The 25586-nt window shown below is 34.5% G+C and overlaps 1 protein-coding gene across 4 annotated transcripts; it reads left to right on the forward strand.

Annotated features, from left to right (window-relative positions):
• Positions 1-274: 274 nt before the first annotated feature.
• LOC104882112 (L10-interacting MYB domain-containing protein) lies at positions 275-18497 on the forward strand. 4 transcript variants are annotated; one of them, XM_010664118.3, is made up of 5 exons: positions 275-388; positions 6161-6321; positions 10514-10769; positions 17359-17697; positions 17805-18497. In XM_010664118.3, exons 4-5 carry the CDS (start codon positions 17359-17361, stop codon positions 18366-18368), a joined length of 903 nt encoding a protein of 300 aa, XP_010662420.1. In that variant the 5' UTR covers positions 275-388; positions 6161-6321; positions 10514-10769; the 3' UTR covers positions 18369-18497. The 4 variants fall into 4 exon arrangements, with proteins under 4 accessions (XP_010662420.1, XP_019081387.1, XP_019081386.1 ...); XM_019225842.2 differs by having other exon boundaries at positions 6161-6250; XM_019225841.2 differs by having other exon boundaries at positions 276-388; positions 6181-6321.
• The last annotated feature ends 7089 nt before the right edge of the window (positions 18498-25586 follow it).

Raw genomic sequence — 25586 nt, forward strand, 5'->3', positions numbered from 1 at the left:
TCAATATCAAGGAGTGAGGATAATTTCCTTTTATTTATTTAAAAATATTCGAGATTAATTCTTACTTCTAAAGTTTTAGTTCTCCAAATTTGAGAATATTTTAATTATATAATATATGAAAATGAGGCTCCTTTTGGCGGGAAGCTGACTCAACCCTCGGACCATGCGGCGCAAATGGTGGGCCTTCGTACCTGCCACTCATCATTCGCGTCTTCTCCACGCTCCTCATATGCGCGTCAGGAAGCTTTCTTATTAAAGCAGTTGTTCCTCTTTCTTTTTCTTTTGCTGGTGTTTTTCTCTTCTCCTCTCACTCAAGGACAAGTATCAAGAACACAACAGAATCCGCTATCTCTTCCTACACAAAATCGCTCCAATACACCAACGTCTGGTATGTTGGACTCAGAAATTTTTTCTCTCAATTTCTCTCTAGATTTCTTCACATTGTTTCCTATATTTAAAATGAAAATGCACCAATTGATCATTTTTTTTTTAATTTTTTTTTATCAAATGTTTGATCTTTGAAGGGCTTCTGGATTGGAATATTTCATCTGCTTTGGAGAGTGTTTTTTTATTTTTTATTTTTTTTTTAAATGGGAAAACGTGGTATGCTTTGAGGGTTTTGTTTGGTTCCCTGAAAATGGAGTAACAGTCCAGACGAAAAGGAATTTAAATTTATAGCATTTGTGTCTGTTTGTTTGCTCAGAACTGTAGAGAAAAAAATGGAAAATATAATAAAATTGAAGTTTTTAAATCTGATTTTGGAGGTGGTGAAACAAGAAATCTCACTCAATTGAGCCTAGTGTTATTAGTTCTGACTGTGGAGTTGAGTTTTAGATTGGCATTGATTAAGAATCTGCTATGCATTTCGTAGAGTATAATTTGATTGAGGCCTATAAAAGTTCTAATGCCCAATAAATGTGATTACTTGCAGTCAGACCATTGTGCCGATGAGATTCAAAACAAAATAAATGGAAAAGCAAATATGGGCAAGAAGATATTTAAGATGTTTTGGCAAGACTCAAGCCACATCTGACCAATGAGACAAGGAAATCCATTATAATTATTAAGGAATCATTGATTTGCATTCCAATCAATGTTGGAGAGGGGCAATCTAGGTTTTTCGAGCCTTGCAACTGTATAGACATACAACATAAGACAGGGGGAGAGCAGTCAAGCAAATAATAAGACGTAAAACAGTGTAATTGTAAAATGAGTTCAGTTTTATGCTGGGAAAATCAACCATGGAAGTTATGCTCTTGCTCAAGCGATTACTCTAAAAGTTTACAATAAGAAGAAAGATTATATGGTATTTATTGAGCTAGAAAAGGTATCATTGGAACTTTGTGGAGATAATATGGTGGGTATGAAAAAATTTAAGAACTATCAGATGTATTGTTGTGTCTCAGGACATGTATGATGAAGAGATAACTAGCCTAAGAACAAAGATTTTAGGTCATTGTGTAAGTGGAAACAAAGGCTTACTGAAGACAGATGGCCAAAAGCTACATAGAAGTGACCATGTTTGTTATTCTGGATCAATCATCCATGCAAGATTGAGGAAAATGAGTCCATAAAAATGGAGCATGGTGAATGGATTGGAAATTATGTGTATTATATGATCATACTAAGTAATTTAAATGGAAAAAAATTGTAAGATTTATTAGATGGCTATAAGGTCAGCTATGCTTTATCATATTAAATGTTGGACAGTTAAGAAAACATGTTAAAAATGAGTGTAGCTGAAGTGAGGATGTTAGCATGTGTGAGTTGTAATACAAGAAAGGAAATGAATAAGGGAAAATGATACTTAGGAATTTAGAGATCATAACAATTGAGGATTCAAGTAAAGGGGGAAGTTGACTAAAATGATTTTGACCATGAAAACCAATTAATGCACCCTAGGTGACTTAATCCACCTGGATTCGGGGCAGTGCATTCTCAATCTAAAAACTAATCCTTCAGATATTACTTATCACATGTTTCATACCTTTTATTCAAGTTTTATACCAAGGGTGGTGTCTTGTCACTTACTTTTGGGTAAGACTGCATATATAAAAAATTATTAAGATTGTCAGAGATGTGACTTGAATTTAAGCCACAAGGATGATTTGCAAACAGACTTCTTTTTCCCTCAATGTTTATGTGGTCTATGGACAGTGGGAGATCGGATAATGTTTACGACTGTAGACTCTAAAGCATTATTCTTGTTACTAAACTTTTTTTTGTCTTGTGCTGTTAAGAGATGCCTTTTTTTTTTTTTTTTTGAAACTTTTCATTCAGCCTATTTTGTTAGAATACGTTTATTGGTAGCAACTCAACTTTGACTAATTCTAACACTTAATTGTTAAGTTCACAGTTAAATTATTAAGTCTTTGATTTGTTGCCCATAACCAAGCCATCTAAGCTGAGTTTTGTTTGTCACTCAGAGATGCTACCTCCTAGTTCTTGAGCATGTATGAATTTCTAATTCTATCTTCTTTTGTCTTTTCCTCAATTCCATATAATGGTTAAGTTAATAATCAAACACATACGATTTCCTTGTAATGGTATAACGGATATGGGAAGATGCTTCTGTAGTGGCCTTAAAAATGTAAAATAAATGAAAGAAACTATGTATAATGGAAGATTGAAAGGGAGTTACTAAAGATTATCATCCTACATTCAAGGTTCACAAAATCGCTAAGTGGATATGGTTTGACTCAACTGAGCGAGATTGAATTTGACCATAAAATGGCTCACTTGGTGAAAAGATTAACAATACTACCAGTTCTATCTTCGTAATTTCACAACCAATTTTTTTTATGTGATTTAGTGGGTCAATTTGCTCATTTTTTAAAAACAAGAAATGTTGAACAATAAGTGAGCAGTCTTAAAATTGGTTTTTTTTTTAAAAAAAAAAAAAAAAAAATCTTTTCTTCAATTCTCCCCTTTACAGACCTTGCAAGGTTTAAAAGGAGATTGACCTATTGGAAGAAGCACCACTTATCTAAAGGGGGAAGACTAATAATCAATAAGAGCACCCTTTCATATTCTTATTTATAATTTCCAGGAAAGTGAGAATCAGACAGACACAAACGCGAAGCAAGAAAAAAAAAAGGGGAGAACTTGTCTGACCCTAGAAAACAATCCAGGATCCACCAAGGAAAACTCTCAAAATATTTATATTAAACTGAAAATTTGAATTGTTGATCAAAGATCTTACACTAACATCTCTCATACCTATTTATCCTACCAAACTTATTAATGGACTCAACAACGTTCATTATTTAGAAATTAAAAAGAAGTCTCAAACAACTTAGTACCAAAAATTTCAAGTTTCCTAGATGACTTAAGAGTTATTTACACCATTTGACTTGACTACTGTGTTGGGATTAAAGTTCTGTTTCAATTCCCTCCACTTGAAAGAACTTGGCACCTACTTGAACACCTTGTTCAAACGATGTTCATCTGTTTCTGCCTTATACTTGGAATTTGTTTCTTTAAGCCTTCTCTTAGACTCTGCTTTCAGTGCTTGAGCTTCTTTAGCCATATGCTTTACTGCACTACTAAATCCAGGAGTCCCTGGTAATTCTGCCAAGTCTAACGCATGTTTTGGGGGGCTTCATATATACCAATGCAGAAGGAGGCATTCCTGTTGCATTATGAACAACATTGTTGTAATGTTCTTGGGCAAGTGCAAAATCCCATTATTTAGGCTGGTCTCCACCAATACCACAAATAATATTTCCCAAATTTTTTCTATTGCCTCAAATTAACCATCAGTCTGTGGATGAGTAGTACTACTGTAGTTAACAGAGAGAGTAACACAGAAATGGCTTAGAAATTTAGAATCTCGATTGGAGGTAATAGATTAAGGAACTTCATGCAATTTGAAAATTTCACAGAAGAACAATCTTGCCATATGTGAAGCATCAGAAATTCTCCAATAATGAATAAAATGTGCCATTTTTTAAAACATGTCAACAACAAAAACCTAGTATACTCCTCATTCAGTGCAAGGAAGTCCTTGGACAAAATCCATTTGAGAAATCCTCCCAAATAGAATTTGGAATTGGTAAAAGAATGTAAAGACCAGTATTCTGAGCTTGACCCTTGGCAACTCAGCATCTATAGCATTTCCTGATGAAATTACTTGCATCTCACTTCAATTGCAGCAAATAATAACAATCCTCAAGATTAGTATTAGTTTTATCTCACCCCAAATTTGCACTGAAGTCTCCATTATGAAAATCTTGAATAACATTTTGATGTAAAGTCACCTGTGGAATGCATAAATAATTCCCATAAAACAAATACCCATCATGAATATAAAATTCACCAATAGATTCCTCGGTTATGCATCTCTCCAGATTTCTTTGAAATCATCATCTTTTGCATACTACTCTTTTAAACATTCAAAGCCAACAACTCCTTGCTCACTGTCACAATTAATGCAGCTTGTCAACTAAGTGCATCAGCAGCTCAGTTCATTGCCTCAAATTTATGTTGTATAACAAAAAGGAACTTTTGTAAAAAGGCTGACTACCTCACATGCCATCTTAAGTAGACACTTTTTTGGCAGTTAGTGAACTTTCAGAGCTTGATGGTTGGATACAATATAAATTCCCTTTGTATCAAATAATGCTCCTTCTGCTTTAAGGCTCGCACAACTCCATAAAATTCCTTCTTGTAACTGCTCCACTTATGTTTTGCCTGGTTCAACTTTCCACCAAAAAATGCCACTGTTCAGACCGACACATAGAATAGCTCCAGTTCCCACCACTTGCATCACATTGCACCTTAAATAATCTTTCAAAACTTGGTAGAATTGATATTGGTGCAGTAGAGAGCTTATCTCTTATCAAAGCAAAACTCCTTTTTATTGTATGCCAGCTGAACTCTTTCTTCAACACTCTGTAATTGGTGCCCTTATGCTACTAAAATTTTGTATAAATCTTCAGTGGAATGTTGCCAAACCATGCAGCCCTTGGTGTTGCCCATTCTTGTATTGTTCAAAACTTTACTCATAATCGACAAGAATTGCTCCAGAAACCCAAGGAGTACCTATTTTTTGGTCATAAAAACTGCCCTTGTTCAAATCAATGAATAATTTATTTTCAAGCAATACTATTAGAACTTCCACAAGTGGTGAATGTTCTCTAACTCACACTTTCTTTAAAGTAAAATGTCATCAAAATGCACAACCACAAAAGGTCTTAAAAATGTTTGGGGCATTTGATAACCCAAACGGCATGATCCTTCCTTAGTTTTAAACACATTCTTCAGTTCGTCCCCTAATCTTATACTAATCTGCCAGCACCCACTTTCTAGATCTATTTTTTAGAATAATTTTGAACCTCCTAACTAGTCCAGCATGTCATCTAATGTTGGAAACAGAAATCTGTATTTTAGTTTGATCTTATTTTGGCACCTGTCTATGTACATACACCATCTACCATTTTTCTTTCAAGTGGGTAAGGCAAGGGCTGCAGATAGACTTGTGCTTCTGAGAATAAATCCCTTCCAAAGCACCTCTTCACACTTTTCCTGTAAGATATTGCTTTCTTTTGCACTCGACCTATGATATGGTAAGTTAACTTAACTCAGGGAGTAGGTTGATATGACTTTGGATGTCATGCATTAACAGTAAACTGTCTTATAAATCAGTTGGAGTAAGCTCTTTAAACTCTTCCAAGTATTGGTTATAATTTGACTTGGCACCTCCACAATTGATTTCTCCTTTTCATCTTATATTAAGGGCCCCCGTCAACATGGCATGAACTCCCTGTGCGCTCTTTGCATCTACTACAAACTCAAATTCAAAACAAGCAATACTGAGGAAAAAATAGCCTGCCATTTTAGAAGCTTTTGGTGATTCTTTTTGTTTTCTGAATGGAACCATAGCAACTCTATGAGAACATCATGTAAAAACATACATATTGTCACTTGCTTTGTAAGTAACATCATCATATTGCCAAGGCTTGGCTAGTAATATGTGACTGGCATCCATATCAACGACATCACAAACCACTTCATATTTATAATGTTTTCCAATGGATATAGAGGCACAAAAAGTTTCTGTTACCTTCACTTTGGGTCTTTCTTTTATCTACCCTAGGCATAAGGAGATGGTGCTTTTCTCTTGATGGCTTTAAATGCTCCACTAACCTCTTTGCCACAGTTCTCACAGCTTCTACTCAGGTTACACACCTTCTTCTCAACTGTATACTGCAACCAGAAGATGTTGTGCTGAGAAGAGTCTTCCTGCTTAGTTGAGTGTAACACCTGTTGTAGCACACAATTAACCTGCTCTCCATCTTCTTCTACAAATTTAGGTCCTTGGTAAAAATCATGCTGCCCTTGCTCTACTTTATGATCAGACATGTTCTCTTAATGCCGCACTAGATTTACTGGTTTCTAGTTGGACATTGGTTTGATTTGTGCTCAAGTTTTCCACACCTATAACATCTATTGGGTGCAGCTCTAACGTAAGGGTTTTTATGGGCCCCCTTGTTAGATACTGTGTTTGCTTTACTGAATTGTGATTGTTATTAAAAACATCTTACTATTGTATGCTTGAGCCCAGCTGAGTTGGCACTGTTACCTGTAGTGCTGTTCCTTTACTGCTTGCAGCATAAGAAGACTTAGGAACAATTGATGACTGTAATACGATTTTCCCACATCTTCTGTAACATCTCTGCTTTCAAAGCCATATTATAACCTTATCCACAATATCAATTCTCCACAATCCAATCCTTTCTCTGGAAACAATCTCAAATCATTGAGATACTGCCTATTCCTTTGCAGTTGATCTCATCATATTGCAGCTCCGCCCTTTAACCAAAAAGCAACAAGTTTCTCCATCTTCCCCTCTGGTACCTCCATCAGGTAAAAAAATCACTCTACTTCAGAAATTAATGCTGAAAAATCCTTCACATCCAGATTCCTTCTTGAAAGTGGGAATTCCTGCCTTCAGTCTATACTCTTGAAATTCTTTGTTTCTCCTTGCATGCTGAAACTACATTCCCACCATCTTCATTAGTGTTAAGAGTCTTCTTCGTGTAAAGGTTGTCAACACGGGCAGGCAGGAATAGGTCTATTCCTATGAACAAGTCTGTCAACAGGATCCTCCAAGACAACCCCTTTAGCATTATTCTTTTTCCCACTGGCAACATTCAAGTTTTGTTGGACCAGCAGATCATGAATCTCATCCGATTAATGTCCTGACCTGTCAATCACCATCCCAATAGCTTCTACCCCATGATCACCTTCATTAGGGGGCCTACCTTTGATCACATTGTTAGCCATCAAGCCAAAAAAATCCTCACTCTAACACCAATTGACCAGCATGAAGCAAGAGAAAAAAAAAAGGGAGAACATGTCTAACCTATGAAAAGAATTCTGGATTTGGAAAAGGAAAACTCTCAAAATATTTCTATTAGATTGAAATTCTGAATAGTTGATCAAAGATCTCACACCAACATTTTTGAAACCTATTTCTCCCACCAAACTTATTGATGAGCTCAACAGCTTTCAAAACTCAGAAATTAGAAGGAAGTCTCAAATAACTTAGTACCACAAGTTGCAAGTTTCCTTGGTAATTTGAGAGTTAATTACTCCTATTTGACTTGATAATCATGTTGGGATTTGATGTCCTCTGTCAATGGAGAAGACAGAATTTTTTTTTTTTTTTGTGGAGTTAATTAGAGAGGAGAAAGGTGCACCTAGTGTATTGGGCAATGGCATGCAAGGATAAGGAGTTTGGAGGCTTAGAAATTAGAAAGTATGTTTTAAATAGTGCTATGCTCAGAAAATGGTTGTAGAGATATGCTTATGAGAGTGACAGTTTATGGAGGAAGATCATCCAATGCAAGTATGGGGAGTTGGATGGTGCAAGTTTTAGGTGAGAGAAACTTTTGGATTGCTGTTCATTGTAGAGGGAGGAAAGAAGGGGAAATTCCGAAGTGAAATCTTTTTATAACTCCTTATGTGTTGACAAGTTAGGGTTGTTCCTGCTCAAGAAGTTTAGTGCACCTATGTCCCATTGAGACCCATTTCTTTACCTAGGAGGTGGTGTAGGGAAAGATCCTAACCATTGATCTCCTTATGAGGAGAGTAGACGATAGTGAACAGATGTAGTATTTGTGCAGCCAGTAAATAGTCAGCCAGTCACATTTTAATTCATTTTAATAGAAACAAATTGCTGTGGGACATGTTATTGGTAATTTTTGGGTTGCAATGGATATTTTCTACATTCAGTTAAATCTCCTATTGGGATGGAACATTCAGGGCTTAGATAAGCAATGGAGGAAGGTATGAGGAATGACTCCCTTTTCTTGTTTTGATGCATTAAAATTTTATCAAAATTTACAGTCTTTCCAAAATCATGTACCTGCTCAAATTTCTCTATAGTTAAATTGATCTAGTTAGACCTGGACACAGTCTCCAACAGGTGAGGTAAAACCAATGCTTCTTGTTATTTTTCATTAAACTGGAATAACCATGGTTTTCCTTATTTTCAATAATATATTTTAACCAGTAGAATCACATTGACCTAGTGGAGTTCTGTATTTGGCCATTCATCAGTTTTCAAACTGACTGAAATTTATAGAATTACAAACCATGTGTCAAATGTAATCCCTGATAATTTTCCATAAAAAACAGTATCGAGACAGTGGAAATATTACTAATACACATTAAACATTATGCATCTTTGGTGGAAGCGACAATATCTCTCAAAAGGCGGAAGACAAACTTTGATTAATAGCACCTTATCTAGCTTACCGATTTACTGTATGTCTCTCTTTATCATCCCTAAGAGGGTAGCAGCTAGATTGTAAAAGATTCAAAGGGATTTCCTTTGGGGTGGAGGAGCTTTGGTTAACAAGCCCCATCTGTTGAGCTGGTTGGTTGTTTGCTCAAAAAAAGTGAAAGGGGGGTTGGGATTTAGAAACCTTGGGACTTTTAATAAGGCCCTTTTGGGTAAGTGGTTGTGGAGATTTGTGACTGAAAGAAATCCTCTGTGGAAACAGGTAATTGTTTGCAAGTATAAGCAAGAAGATGGGGGTTGGTGCATGAATGAGGTGAGAGAGAGGCATGGAGTGGGGTTTTGGAAGGCAACCAGAAATGGTTGAGAGGATTTCAAAGTTAGAACTCACTTCAGGGTTAGATCAGGGAACAAGGTAAAGTTCTGGAAGAATAGATGGTGCGGGGATTTGTTGTTGCGGGATGCTTTCTTGGATCTTTTTTCTATAGCTTCCTCTAAAGATGCTTGGGTGGTTGATGTTTGGGACAGTGGTACTTGAAATCCTAGGTTTATTATATAGTTGAATGATTGAGAGTTAGAGGAAGTAGATAACTTCTTTGAGAGGTTGCATGATCATTCCCTTTCTATGGATTCAAAGGACTTAGTAAAGTGGGCGGACACAAAGAGTGGTGTTTTCTTTGTTAAGTCCTTCTACTCCTCCTTGGCTAGCAGGGAGCAGATCCTTTCTCTCATAGCATAGTTTGGAACTCTTGGGCTCCTATTAGAGTTAGCTTCTTTGCTTGGGAGGCAACTTAGGGCAAGATTTTGACTTTGGATCAACTTAGAAAGAGGTGTTGGAAGATACCTAACAGATGCTACATGTGCAAAGAAGAAGAGGAAGCCAGTGATCATATTCCTCTTCATTATCCCAAAACTCGTATTTCGTGGCAGCTGATTTTTGGTTTATTTGGTATACAGTGGTGATGTACTTTTCGGTGAGAGGGTTGCTCTTGAGTTGGGGAGGCTTTTTTGTTGGTAGAAAAAGGGAAGAAGCTTGGAAGGTTGCTCTTTTATGCCTTTTTTAGGCCATTTGGAGGGAGAGAAATAGGAGAACCTTTGAAAATTGTGAAAGTTTAGATTATTTTGTTAAAAATTCTTTTTTGTATCTATTTTGGGATTGGGTTACATTGTGTATTGGGGATGGCTCTTTGTCGATGCTTGATTTTTTGGATTGGTTAGGAACTCTGTAAGGTGTTTGTTTTTGTGTATCCGTGCCTTTTTGCTTTTTAGTTGCTTGTATACATTGTGTATACTCTTTTCTTTTTAATACAATTGCTTTTACCTATCAGAAAAAATAAATAAAATAAAATAAAATAAAACATCATGTATCTTTGACAAAAATATCCAACAGTAGTGATTCTAGGTTGCTCTTGTAGAAGTAAACTCCATGTTTGAAGCATGGGTGTGCAAATGTGATTGATCCATCATAACTTCCTTTTTTTTTAATTACAAAAAGGAGTAAGAGTCCATCATACTTTAATTCATGTTGTGATAGGAATTCTTCATTGGTTCCAAAATGTCTTTCTTTTTTTTTTCTTTTTTTTTTTGGCATTATTTTCATTTGCATTACATTCAGGGAAGCAATATAGCTACAATACCATCAACCTAACTTTTCTTGAGTTCATAGTGGTTCTGGTTTAGTGTTTTCTAGTTGGTGTTGATTTTTTATTTTTGTGGCATGAGATTTATGATGAAATGAACTGATCTACAGCTTATTTTCACTCACAGTTGGTTCTAGATGAGAAGATGTGAGGATTCTATTCCTGCTCTTTCAGAATCATCCAGCCTTTGTTCCTCTAGTGGAGGTGACATCAGTTATGGTTCTAGAAAATTGGGACCTGCATTTGATGGATTGTTTGAAATTGGTCAGAATTGAGGACATCAGCATATGGGCAATGATATAATTGTTCACAATTTATGGTGAGCTTTAGAGTATGACTGGATCATCTCTCTGTGCGCTGCCTAAGCTCTACTTGTTAAATTGGTAATCTCTCTTCTTTATTTATATATACACATGAACTTTGACATGCACGTGTTGATGGAGTTGCAATGAATGATTTAATTTGTAATTGGCTTATAATCTATGGTTTGTTCTGCAATTCCTTGAACTTATGTTGTTTTTGTGCAGTTTGTAAATCTTGATTGTCAAGCTGTATTCTCATTCCAGGATAGTCCTTGGTTTATGTGAAATTTAGATTACATTATGCCTGGTTCTTGAACAATTGATATAAAATTCTTAAAAAATTTTATCAGGTTAGATTAGTATATAAATACAAAAGGGGGAGAAGGAAAAAAACTACAAATGACAAATAAAAAAATAAAATAAATAAAACTAAATAAAAAAATAAATAAGAAGCAGGAGGAGAAGCTACTTCTGCTGACCACTTTGAGATGAGTCACAGTTTATGTTTGTTATTGGATGATATGAGAGTGTTCTTATCATGTTTATATATCTATAAAAGGTACCTCAGCTATTAAAAAACAAGTTGCTTCTTAGGTCCTGAAATCCTTGGCTTGTCCAATTGTTTATTTTATAATGACAAGGGGTCTTCCTGTGAATTTTGAAGAGATTGCCATCCTACTACTTTAATTCTTCAAATGAGATCCCACTAGTTTTCTGAAACCTACCATCTTCTCCAGCACCCACTTAGAAGTGACAGTGTTGCCTTTCAAGGTTTGACCGCATCAACAAGAACCAATCTTGTTCTGGAATCATTCAAGGGGTTCCTTGTTTGGCATACATGTACAGGCTCTTCACTACCTTCTCTTCAGTCTTCTGCCCTATTTGTTTTGAAACTAAGTTGAACCCTTATAATGCTCTAATTCCTCAAGATCCAAAATCAGCAACAGAGTTGTTCATGAGGATACTGTTTACATTTTTATGGGCATTTTATAAATGCCCCCAAAATGATATAAAAAGAAAGGAGTAGGTTTTAAGAACAAACCACATAGACCAACCATGAAAGTGATAAATCAAATAAAGGTGCAAACATAAGATTATGCAGTTTGCCATCATGCCTCCATCCCCAAATATGGAAAATGCTTCTCAAGTAAAAATCCTTTTAGGAGCCATAATGGAAGTTACCTTGAATTAGCTGTTTAAGTCCAAGGCAGGTAAGGACTATAGGGAGGGTGTTACAGGAAGCTAGACTAGAAATTATATCCCCCTGTATATGAAGAGGGTGAGCCCTTAAGGTGTATTTGAAAAAGGATAAAAGTGAATATACCTAGTGGGGGTACTGAGGTAATTTTGCATGTCTGGGCTACTTAAATCAAATTTAGCCCTAGTTAGTTATTTGAATCCTAGTAAATCTTAAAAAAAATTCTTTAATTGAGACCTACTGAAAAGTGCAGCTTTTACTTGTATTATCAAATCAATTACTGAAAATTGCCAAAGTTAAACTAAAGTGGTGAAGATAGTATATTGGAAGTATACAAGTGAGAAACAAAATAAAACAACTACAATAGATATAACCCTACTTTAAGACTTGGAGCACAACCATTCTATAAAATCTAACAAATTTTTTTGACCTATCTGACCGTCAACTAGAACATAGCCTCGAGACCACATATACAAACTATTAATAAGGGAGTCCTTAAGAGATTGGATAGTGTGTTGCTCCCCTTCAAAGGTTCTCCAGTTTCATTCCTTCCAAATTGTCCAGAAAAGGCAAAGAGGAGCTATTCTCCAAACCTTCCTTCTCTTTTTGCCCACAAAGCTTCCTTAACAACCAATTAACAAGTCCATCGAAAATAGGAGAACCCATGAGATGCAAAGAAAAAGAGAAGAGAAAATGTCATAACTCTCTAGCTATCCCACAGTGAATGAGAAGATGATCTATTGATTCATCTGCATTTTTGCACATTTAATAATAACCTGCCAAAACTCATCCTCTCCTTTTGAGTTGGTCCATAATTAGTGTACTTCCCCAAATCGTTTCCCAAGCAAAAAAACTCACTTTGGTAGGAGCCCACGATCCTCATACTATTTTTAAGGGGAAAGGCACTTCACCATCCACTTCCAGTGCATCATAGAAAGACCTCACCAAGAATATCCCTCTTTTGCTAGCTTTCTAAATCATTTTATCTTCCTCTCCTCTTTTTCTACCAAACTCATAAAGTTTTAGAATAAAATTCTCAACAGAATCCATCTCCCAATCATGAAAATTTCTTGAGAAAACACAGGTTCCAAGTGACCATCTTCCTTCAACCTCCCGAACATCTTCTACTCATGCCTCCTTGGAAGCTACAATGGTAAATAATAATGGAAAAGAATCCTTTAAGGGCATGTCATCACACCACACGTCATGCCAGAATTTGATTATTCTCTCTATCCTTTTCTGATTGACTTCCACAAGCCAACACCACTGCCTTCTCTCCCTACCTGAGAGCTTCAACCTCCTAATTCTTCTCCGAACTGTCCATCTATAGGCTTTCTCTAAAGCATATCTCTTTCCAAGGTGAATCTCCAACACCATTTACCTAAAAGAGCTTTATTGATAATGGACAAATCCTTAATACCAAGACCCCCTTTCTTTTCATCTTTGCAAATCATTGATCAATTCATTAGATGAGCTTTTTTCTCAAAAACCCCTCCTCTCCAAAGGAAATCCCTTTGGATTTTCTCTAATCTCTTAGCCACCGATTTAGAAATAACAAAAAGGGACATGAAGTAATTGGTAGGCTGCACAAAGGACACTTTAGCAATGTAAATCTTCCTCCTTTTGAGAGGTATTACCTTTTCCAGAGTGCCAGTTTTTGAAGAACCTTTCCTCCACCACATCCCAAACAGCTTTAGCCTTAAAGGGAGTATCTAGGGGTTGGCCCAAATAGGTGGCAGATGTTTTCCTACTCCACAACCCGACATTAATGCTAGCTTCTACAAATTAGGGACACCCCCTGTTGAAATAAGCTCGCTCTTGTTCAAGTTAATTTGTAGCTTTGATGAAGCCTCAAACCAAAGCAAAACCCAAGCCATGTTTGTAAGTTAATCTGGACAGGATCACAAAAAAAGAAGTGTATCACCTGTGAATAGGAGGTGAGAAATCTCTACCTCCCTCTCTTGCCATGAAACTTTAGATGAACTGTCCCTCCACTACCCTTCTCAAGAGAAAGCTAAAATCCTCCATGACCATTACAAAGAGATAAGGGGTCCCCCTATCTCAACCCCCTTGCACTCCGGAAATCTTGCCTCGAGGAACCCCCATTAACCAAAACTGAAAATCTTGTTATTGAAAAGCAAACTTGGATCCACTCAATCCATTTATGACCAAAGTCTAATCTTTCGCTTCACCTCCAAAAGAAAACTCTAGTTTACATGATCATAGGCTTTCTCTATGTCTGATTTATACACAACCCCCCCCTATCTACGATTTCTCAATCTTGAATCAATGGCTTCATTAACAATAAGGACTGCATCTAATATTTGTCTCCCTTCCATAAATGCATTCTGAGAATCTGACACCACTTTCTCAATCAATTTTTTGAACCTATTAGTCAAGAGATTGGCTAAAATTTTGTATAGACTGCTTACAAGGCTAATGGTCTAAATTCCTTTGAATCTTCAACTCCACCTGTTTTTGGAATCAACACCATAAAGGTAGAATTTAGACTTTTCTCAAAGGTTCCCTATTCAAAAAACTCTTTGGAAAAGTCCACTATCTCCTCCTTCACAAACTCTCAACAATGTTGCCAAAAAGCCAAGGGGAAACCATCAGGACTCGGGGCTTTGTCCCCGTTTAGGTCCATAAGAGCCTCAAAGACCTTCTTTGTGAATGCCTTTTCCAGCATAACAGAGTTCTCAATGCTCAACAAATTGAGAGACAGGCCATTTATATTTGATCTCCACTCCCCCATTGGTTCTGATAGTAGCAGCTTGAAGTAGTTTACAATCTTTGTTGGAATCTCCAATTCCTCCATTACCCATTCTCCATTTATCCTAATTCTCCCAATGAGATTTCTTCTGTGCCTAGCATTAGCTATTTTGTGAAAAAAAATTTGTATTTTTGTCTCCTTCCTTCAGCCATGCCTCCCAGGACTTTTGCCTTCAAGAGGTTTCTTCTAGGACAGCCCAATAATTAAACTCTTCTACTGCCAGTCTTCTAGCATCCCTTTCTTCCAAAGATAGATGACCTTCCCTCTCTTTTCCATCCCAGTAGTCGATCTGATCTAATGCACAGCACTTACAGGCTGCAACATTACAACACACTCCTTTATTCCAAGCTTTAAGGTCTTCCATTAACACTTTCAGATTTGAAGCCAAAATAAAGCTATACAACCCTTTTACCAAATCTTTGAACCCATCCACCTTCAGCCACATGTTCTCAAATCTGAAAGGTATTTTACTCTTCTGATCTCACCTCCCTCCAGTAAAATAGGGGAATGATCAAATACTGGCCTTTGTAAAAGAGTTTGCAATGTATAAAAAAATGATCATCCTAGATACTTACCATTATCATTTCTTGAAAACTTAAGAAATATTGGGTTAAATGCATTATTTCAGCTTGTAGTTTTTATCATGTTTCTACATTTGGGAAAAAGAGGAAAAAAGAAAAAACACATAGATATAGGAAACAAATATGTATTGCAAGAAGAAATTATAAAGCAATATATATGACCAGTTTTATTAGAGACAGCACAGTTGAAAGAGGTAGCTATATGCATGTATAAATATGATACGTATATAGACATTTAACTTTAGAATTTCCATGAAATTAATTAAAAAATGTAACATACTATTCATAGATTCATTAGATAAACATTCTAAATCTTTAAGAAAATTTGAAGTTATAAATTCTATCTACGCAACTAATAAATATAATATTCCAAGAGGTCCACGAGCCTGTAAGTCCCTAAACCAATAAATCAAAAAGAAATTATCATCTTATTCCAATATTACAATATACTTATATGGAACACTAAAAATATTTGCCCCATATTCAAAGTTTTAATCTTTCTAGTTAAATCATCATTACTTAGAAGGGAAAAACTCACTCACACACTCTCTTTCTCCATCCACACACACACATGTATCTATTCAAATTTGATTTTTCCTAAAAGGAAAAAACAGATTCAAATATATTTACATTGTGTATATCATGTGCATGTGTATTTGCATCATGGGATAAAACATGATATTTATTGGAGGAATGTATTATTTACATAAAACATGTGTCTTATCATGTATTATAAGTTTTGGTTTCTATAGCAAAACGGGTCATATAATATTACAGTCATAATTACATTAGCACAAACAATATTTAAACAAATTATATGGTTTAGAACTTTAAATTCCAAGGCTCCTCGTTCCAAAACTGACCTATTGAATATATCTGTCAATCCTGTTTTGACAGAAACATGATTATACTCAGTTTGGACCCACCAATTTCATTTTGTTTTTCAAGTCATAGTCATTTTAAGATCAGTACCCTATTGATGCCCACTAAGAAATTGAATGCTACAAATTTCAAGCAACACTACACTCTTCTACAGTGTATTTTGTAATTACTTGTGGTTTTTTATTTGTGTTTTGAGATGTTTTCCAGTCATTTCCATTTGAAAGATATAATTTGAATAAAAAAGAAATCCTTGGCTTTGGTATGGAGAAGATATGCTAGCTGATTCAACTGTCTTGGATTGTAGAGTAGACTGATTTTTTTATCAATTACTTGAGCCTCCTATGTTGTGCAGGTTGTTAATCTAATTGTTCTTGGTAATATAGTTATAGAGAGTGTAGAGGGACACAACTTATGAAAGAGTTGACTCTTGTTTAGAGGGGGCAGATTGACTCAATTTAATAATATGTTATCCAGCATTTTTTGTTCTTTTCTGCTGTTGTGCCTCATTGCACTCTTGATGTTTTAGAACTGTTAAATTACCAACTGACTTAAAAATTTAATCTGTTAGATACTGGGTCAACTATGCATATCATGCCAACATATACTTGGGTTAAAAGTCTAACATCCTGCCTCTCTGGCAGACTTCTTTGGACTTACATACAAGCTTAATAAATGGAAATATTTATGAGGTTCAAACACAAAACCTTATATAAACTAGAGCCAATTGGTAGTTTAACACGGTATTGAAGTCTTATTTTGTCATTATAATTTTATTAGTATCTGATTTTATATCTGTATTTGCCCATGCTAATTGTTATACATATTGGGCAATTTCTCTATAAGGGATAACATTTAAAATTGTGACTGGTATTTTCATTCCCATCAAAGCCTTGTACACAAATGCTTTTCTGAAATGGGTAAAATATCAAGGTAGGAACCCTTTGTCAGATGAAGCAGTAATTGGTTTGGTTGTATACTAGTCTTTTATGAACTTTTTATCTGTTGTGAATATATATCCATTTAATAATCTGTTCGTCTTCAAGAATCTTCTGACTTCCATACATACAATTTGTTGCTCTTTACTCATCAATACCATTGATCCTGTTTTTGTGGATGGTAATTGAGCTGACTGCTGTATTTGTGAAATTTTTGTTTCTTTTTCTGATGTACTTGTTCAATATTTGTTCCTCTGTCAAAATGAGCTGACTTGTATTTTTACATTCATGTTAATCATAGATGGCCACACAGTTACCCTCATCCCAAGACAATAACAACCAAGCAGCTAAATGGGATGCAACTCGCGATGCTTATCTTGTTGAGCAACTACTCTATCATCAAAGTATTGGAAGACGACCTCAATCTGTCTGGTCAAGGGAGGCTTGGAGGGAAACTCGTGCTGCCTTTAATCTTAAATTCAGCACATCATATAATGTAAAGGTGTTTAAAAACCGCCTAACAAAACTGAAGGATCAACACAACACCATAAGGGAGCTTATTGGTGTGAATGGTTTTGGTTGGGATGATCATTATCACATGGTCACTGCTGAAAACACAGTGTGGGACGAATATATACTGGTATATTCATCTGTTCTTTTTCTTTTAGTTTTTTAAGAACTACTGAAATATGCATATGTTAGTTACCACACGAACTTTGAAACTCTTAACATAGTTTTACTGCACAGAAATATCCCAAAGCAAAACATTTCCGTGGAAAAACTTTTCCATTATACAATCGTCTTTGTATAATGTTCGAAGGCATGTCAAGTGAAGGCAGAGATGCACAATCCATTGGACGCCCAAAAGTGATTGATGAAACAGAAAATGCACAAAGTCAACGTTGCGTTGCTGAAGTTGCCTACATGGACAATGATACAGTCCCAAGTAGTGATGATGAAACTTCATCAGAGCAGCCAATTCAAAATAGGACCAAGATGTCACCAGTATCAAGTACTCGTCGGGTAAGAAGAAGATGTGAAAGTGTTGGAGAAAAATTAATAAGCTTATTGACAGATTTGTTAGCTGGGCATGCCGGAAAATGTCATGCCAGCCAACCATTGCAAACATCAGCTACAAGTGGGGAATACTCTTACAGTGAATGCCTGCAAGAGTTGAAAAGGATTGAAGGCTTAGCTATGAGTGAAATTGTAAAGGGGGCCCATGTATTAAAGGATGAACAAAACAGGATAGCTTTCATGACTTTTGAAGGACCAGCTCGTGTAGCTTTCTTGCAATCTTGTTTTAAGTGAGTTTTGAGTTCTCTGTATTTTTGTAGGAATGATAAACTGTTCTTTCATTCTGTGGCTCAGTTTCACAATCTGTTGTTGTGATGAATGATTCCTATTCTGGACTAATAAACACATTTTTTTCAGTGAAAATAGTTATGAGCATGATGACTGCATTATTTTTATTCAGAGTAGAAACATCCCAACTTCCTTTCCAAAGTTTTGTGAATTTTGAGATGTTTTAATGGATTTCCAATCCAAATAAATTCTGCAGAACACCTAGTCCAGCAGGGTTGGCTCATGATTGGTTATTTGAAATGTATATAACATCTTTATGTGGGCAAGTCTTCTCTAGGAATTACATGTTCCTCTATTTATTATATAGAAAATACTAAGATATTGATTTGATATCTACTGAATTTTTCATCAATCAAAGCTTTTAATTGAGGATACAAACAAATGGGACGAAGTTATAAGTATACAATTGAAGCAATGCCTATTGAACTCTTCATCACTATTAAATGTGTGCAGTAAAATTAAGGATATTGGATGAGAGTACAACCTTGGAGGATCAAAATATAAGAACAAAAAATGAATGAAACTCGGGTATAAAATCATAGAAGTATTATTTGATTCACAATATCTTTTCAGAATCTATTAAAATATTACCTTTTAATACTATAATAAGACCTTTATTATTTGTTTCTATTTATATTTTCCTTTTCCATTAAATTTGGCCACATATTAGCATTTAAAAGTGTTGGAACCACCATCACTTGTTTGCTTAGCCTTTTTCATCATTAGAAGTTGTTTTTTCTCTTTTAATTGTTGGCATAGTGCTTTACAACAAACTCGATTATATATTGGAATGCTATGTTATAATACCTTTTTAACTTAGAAGCAATTTCTTAATAAGGCTGAAGTAAGATGTTTTTCTCTTAAAGCTTTATAGAAGAGATTTTAAATTTAACTTTTACACGTTAAATATTAATATTTTTTATATTATTTTTATATCTTTCACCAATCAAATATTAATAATGTTGAAGTAACTTAGAAGCAATTCCATTTGCCTAGATTTGGGACAATTTGATTGAATATGATGCTCATTCACCAATCAAATGAGTTGTGATCAATTTGGGATTTTTTTTTTCTTATTATCTAATATTCAATCAAATTATTACCTCATATTCAATCCAACATACAATTTTTTTTTTCTCAAAATTCTATTAAATTGTTAATAATTGACTTAGGCCTTGGGGATTGTAACAAGCACGCTAAATTCCAATTAATCCACATGCATGAATCCTAATATAATGTACCATCACTAAAATTAGTATGAAAAAGAGTTCTCTAGTCATGCAAAGCAACAAGGGTACATGACCCCAAAATTTGTTAAGGCCTGTCTAGAGGACATTCCGGTATGCAATTTGGTCCATTGGGTTCCCTTTGATATAATCTAAGCCCCATATATATATTTTTTTAATAAACTTACCTTAGAGATTTGGGCATGTAATTTTTTTTTTCTTAAACAAGCTTTTGGAAAATAGTGTCTTAGCAGCTTGTTGGATGTAGTGATAGGATGTTGTGTCTATTAGGAGACATTCTTGAAATGGTTGCATCTTCTTTTGTCTTTGGTCCCCTAACTCGAAAACCTTACATTCTACCTATTCATTAGCTAGAAGGGAAGTTTGAAGAAAAAGTTAAAAAGAAAGAAAAAATTATTGAATTAAATAATTAATTAGCATTATCAACCATGGGTCAAAACAATATCCCAAAACAATAGTGCTTTGGGATGAGTTTCACTTGTCCCCCACTTGTTTGTTACACAGTGTGGTCAACCACCTCTAGAAGGTACAAGTACATTGAGCCTTAATTTTGGTTGTGATGACTGATGACAAGAGAATGTTATTTAGAATTTTTTAGGAGGGTGTCATAGAATGTTGAGCAGGGAATTTTTTTTTTTTTTTATAAGGTTGTTAATAAGAGTTATATGGGTCAATGCAGTTTTGATATTTGAAAATAATCATATAAGATATTATTCAATGTAATACATTAAAATCATTTCAAATATAAACATTATCAAACATACTTTAATCATTTTGTATAAACTAGAAACTAGCAAGAGCTCAATTCCGAGCACTTAAATTAATATTAATAAAGTCTCAGTTGAAATAATTAAGCCAAAATTTAATTTATGATTATAAAAGAACAATTTTCATATCATAGGAATTTTATTAAACATAAAATAATATTCTATATAAACATTAAAAAAAAGAAAAAGAAAAATAGAAAAGAGAGGTAAACAAAAGACAAAACCCCTCCATAAGAATCAACATGATTATTTGCAAGAGAAGTAAACAATCCAAGGGATGCCATTAGTTTAGGATACTTGGCGTTAATGAAGGTCACATTTGCCTCACACACATGAGGTGAGTGGGACAAAGTTAATTTAATGGATAAGATAAGAAGCATCCATGATATAGGTGTTTTGATTCATTCAACAAGGTTTATATAGATTGTCATTCTAAATGATGATGTTTAAAGCTCTTAATTATTATAGGGCACATTTCTTGATAAAGAGGTCATTCCCCATATATGGAAAAGCTAAGGATCAACTTAATTAAAAGCATTGGTTTCATCATGGCATGACATATTCTAAAAACGCGTCTGATAGGGATTTTAACTAAAGCTTTATAGTGCTTTTATTAGTAATGTTTTTATTAAAAATATTTTTAATGAGAATTAATTAATATTTAAATAAATTAGTTTTGAAGAATCATCGATCAAGTAATTATCTAAGATTTATCTTTAATGTTTTTTCATATCGTTTAAAAGTTACTAAACACCTAATTTTTATAAGAAAAAGCTCAAAATCAGTCTCCTATAAATTCAAAATTATCAATGATTGAGTGGGCATCTCTAAAGCACTGTTTAGAAGTAGGTAGAATTATGATTATACATTCAATGCCAAGACATGCAATTCAATTAACTTCAAATTCTTTGAACTTTTATAACCTAAGGTGGTAGGACTCAATTACATAACTTCTCATATATGATTTTATTATTAATCACATGATCATAAGTCTCACAAAAAGTTTTCCTACTCAGGTGGAGAGAAAAATTCCATCAATGAAAATGCAATGCCCATAGGAAGGATTAATGTCCTTGCATATTCAAGAAAATTTTCTTTAGATTTTTCAAATTCCCATTGACAAATTAACACTAGGAAAGTCTAATTTGAAGGATAAACGGCAAGTACTTCAATGGAAATTCCAAACTCCATGTGCCCCAACACACCTCTATTTAAGCAGAAACCAATACAACATTTGAGCCACAGAGACTCCACATATATAGTATCCATCCATGTCTGTCTTCCATTCATATTCTATAAGTACTGGTCCTTTAAACCTTATACTAGAACAACCACAAAGTAAAAAGGGTGACTAGGTTTGTTTGTTGTGGATTGGAGGAGTCCCATGGGGTGGCTCATAATCCATCACTTTCGCATCCTGTGAATGATTATTGTTGGAATCTATGGTTTCATCTTTGACGTCAGAGGCATATTCTAGCATTGATCTCGGTTGCCTTCTTGATCCCTACATAAGCATCATGGATAGCATAAGCATAGTGTGTATTTCAAATAATTAAATTTTACTAGCCTTAATATTTTTGTTTTGCAATTATATATCACAGAAATTTAGACCCTTGTTCTTAAAAATAGTTTTCTAACTTCTAAGTCAAGACTTCGACAAACTTATGACAAAAAATAATTTCTCTGAACATTTATTTTGAAATTATTTTTCACAACAAATTTTAGGTTGTTTTAATTTTTTATAATAGGGTGTTTTAAGCATGCAATAATTAATTAAAAATATGAAAAATATTTTTTTTATTACCTTCACGTACCGAACAATAAATTGAAAAAACTATATATATATATATATATATATATATATTTTTTTTTTTATAGTTCGAGCTTCCAAATTTTGCTTTTCCAAAACTATCCACTACAATTCCATTTCCCCCACTCCTCCATTGGAATCCTTCATACTTTGCATTTGTCACACTCACTTTAGACGGTAGTAAGCTATTGAGTCTTGAGATCCTAGACTCCTAGCAACCCACTACTCCATCACACTATTAAAAATTTAAAAGCCCAATCTCTGGCTAACTGTCCAACTACAAAAGCATTTGATGATTAATTTACCTCTATTTTTGCTGTCTTTAGCAAATCCAGGTGACAAGAAAACCCAAGAATCTCACTTCCTGCATGTGGCATCCCCATCAATGACAGTAATATAAATATAAAGTTACTAAAAAGATGAAAAAAAGAAAGAGAACTTTGTTATAGTTATGTTGAATATAGTAAGTATACAGTCCTCAACAGTAATCTAAGGCTCCAAGAATTAATTCCTCTTTCTATATGTGGCTATGAGAACTTAAAAATTTAATTGAATGGCTAACTTGTTGAAGCTTAGAAGAGATGAAATATATGAAACAAAAATGAGAGATGATGTCAAGGGAGATCAGTTGTGAGATGGAGGGCGTGTTCGGGGTCGAGAATAATCTGAAAAAAACTCAGCATGTCCTTCATGGATCTTGTGGGGGACACGCCAAGAAACCCAAACAAGAGAGTTGATTCTTGGAACTGCACCTTTGCCAACATACTTCACTTCCTTAACTGCCTCTGATTCCTTTGCCTTCTGGGTGAGGGTGATTGCACCACCATGATTCTTTCCAACAATGCTATCACCATCTGTTTTCCCTTCTTCAACTGAACCCTGCACACCCACCATTTATAAATCTTTTGAAACTAACCCAATATTCAAATCGGTCTAAATTTTTTTCAGGAACATGAAATATATATAGCACCAACCTTGCTTGAAAAAGGGATTTGTGTAGCAGAACCCTTGTGAAAGAGTACCCCGAAATGGCGAGCACTGCATAGGTGAATGGAGAGGCAAAAGAGGAAGATGAAAAGGGAAGAGAAGAAGGACATGATGAAGAGAGTTGACCACTCTCCTCAAATGTTAAGAGACTTGGCCGGGGTTGAAAGTTGAGAGAAGTTGGGATTGTAATAAAGTTGTGTGTTGGGGATATGGGGAGTGATGAGCGCAGTTGAATATTTGTACTTCAAAGGAATGGAAGGAAGAGAGTTATATAGAGGGCTTGTGAAAGAGAAACTATAGACTTCGTCGATATGAATTACACGTGTGGAAGCTCACAAAGAATAGAGAAGGAAAAAATAATAATATTTTTTATTGATGTCGTGGTGATATCTAAAAATTCTCAAAATGAATTTTATATAAGTATCGATCACAGGGAGTCTTGCTTAGTGTTTGTCAGGTTCTTGGTTTGTTCGAGGTAAAAACTAGAGTTCTAGTTTGGGTGCATTTACTTGATGTGGGAGAAGATTGAATGTGTTTGGGGTTTCTATTGCTGCGTAACTCATCTTCATCATAAGAAATAAGGTAGTTGAATATAAAAAATTTCATTTATAGATGGTTTTTATGCGTAGGAAACCAGCCACGTAGAAAGGCAAAGTGTCAAGGGTTTGAGGGAGAGGAGAACAAAGTGAGAGAGAAATAGAGGGTTAAAGAGATTGGCAACTTAGCTATGGAATCAAGAAAATAATTAGGAGAGCGGAAAATTCTCTCTTTTTTTTTTTCATGAGAAATAAAGCATTTTTTTTAATGTTTCTATAAGAAAAAAAATAAAACTATAGTCTAAAATAAATATCTGCAGAAGATCTTTATAACTTAAATTATATATAGCCTCTAACAATTGACAACTTCCGTCTTCAACTTAAATTATAGTCTCTGATAGTTGGTACATTTCTTTTTCAAAGAAACTACTAGAGTTTCTTATTACTCCATTTTGTAATTAAATTCTAGATACAAACGGACACCGAGAAAAGCTTGATTGAAGAAAATAAAAGAGACGTAAAGAAACTCAAACCTTTCCGGAGAAAAAAAAATATTATTGGACTCATTATTTATAGGCAACATTATAGGTGGATAAGGATTTCAAACTAAATTTGTGACAACCACGTATGACATATTAGACATGTTATACACTATGATTGATCCAAGTTGATTTCACAAAATAGGACATCTAGACCATAATATTAGAGAATTTCAAATTTTTCTTTTGGTAATGCTTTTTAAATTCAAATAATTCTCTTTTGCTAATTGTTAGTACTTGTTTTTATAAGGCATTAGGAATGAACTTTTTAACCTTCTCATCACCAAACCCATCCTTCTTGTTCATATGTTTCCTCATAATAATCCTATTAACAACTTAAGTTCATCTTACTAATTTCTGAGTTTCAAAAGAAAAAGAAAAAAAATTATACAGCATGGTGAAAAATAATTAATTTCAGCCAGTTGATTTATTCCATAGTTTGTCAACGAACTAATGGTTTGAAATATCAGTTATGGGATTAAACATGATCCTCTAGGGCTCACCTTCTCTGTACAGGCTTTAGATTTTAACCATATAGGATACTGCAAAGGTCCTAGACTTCTCCTGCTGTAAAGCTCCAAACAAGAACATTAACATCACCAATTAAACACACCACATTGACGTGGAATTGAGTAGGATGACAATGATATCACTATCATGGCGGATTAGAGCTAAGTACACTGCTCCCTTACAGCCTCGTTTCCCTTGACCCTTAGTTGAAAATAATGGACTAATTCATAGACATCAATGTAAGATTGCATTTGATAATATATACTTGTTTATACCAAGATTACAACGGGATTCATTTGACTTTTTCCATGCAAAATAAAAGTTAATACATTTGGGTTATGTTTGGTTCCCGAAAAGTACAAAGGAAAGAAAAAAATGTTAAAAAAAATGATTTTCTTATATTTGGTTATTTTATAAAATATTCCAAAGAAAATTAAATATAATTAAAATTACTTAGAAACTTACGCAATTTAAAATTATTTAATCTTTATATTGATGAATTAAAATAAATAAAATAAGTTTAAAATAGCAAATAAAAACAATTTATCATCTTTAACTTTATTTTTTATTTTCCTTATACTTTTCCTCTCTATTTTATTTCTTTTACATTTTCCCTCAAATTTTCCAAAAATCAAACATAGCTCGGTCAATATTATTTTCCTCTTACATGGTGTAGATTACCCAGTTTTTAATTCTTGTCTGCCAAAAAATAATGAACATCAACCCTCACGAATTCTTCAATTGGGCCAGTGAAATACCCAAATGGGG

Source organism: Vitis vinifera, chromosome 16 (genome assembly GCF_030704535.1).
Source record: "Vitis vinifera cultivar Pinot Noir 40024 chromosome 16, ASM3070453v1".
Classification (NCBI taxonomy): Eukaryota; Viridiplantae; Streptophyta; class Magnoliopsida; order Vitales; family Vitaceae; genus Vitis; species Vitis vinifera.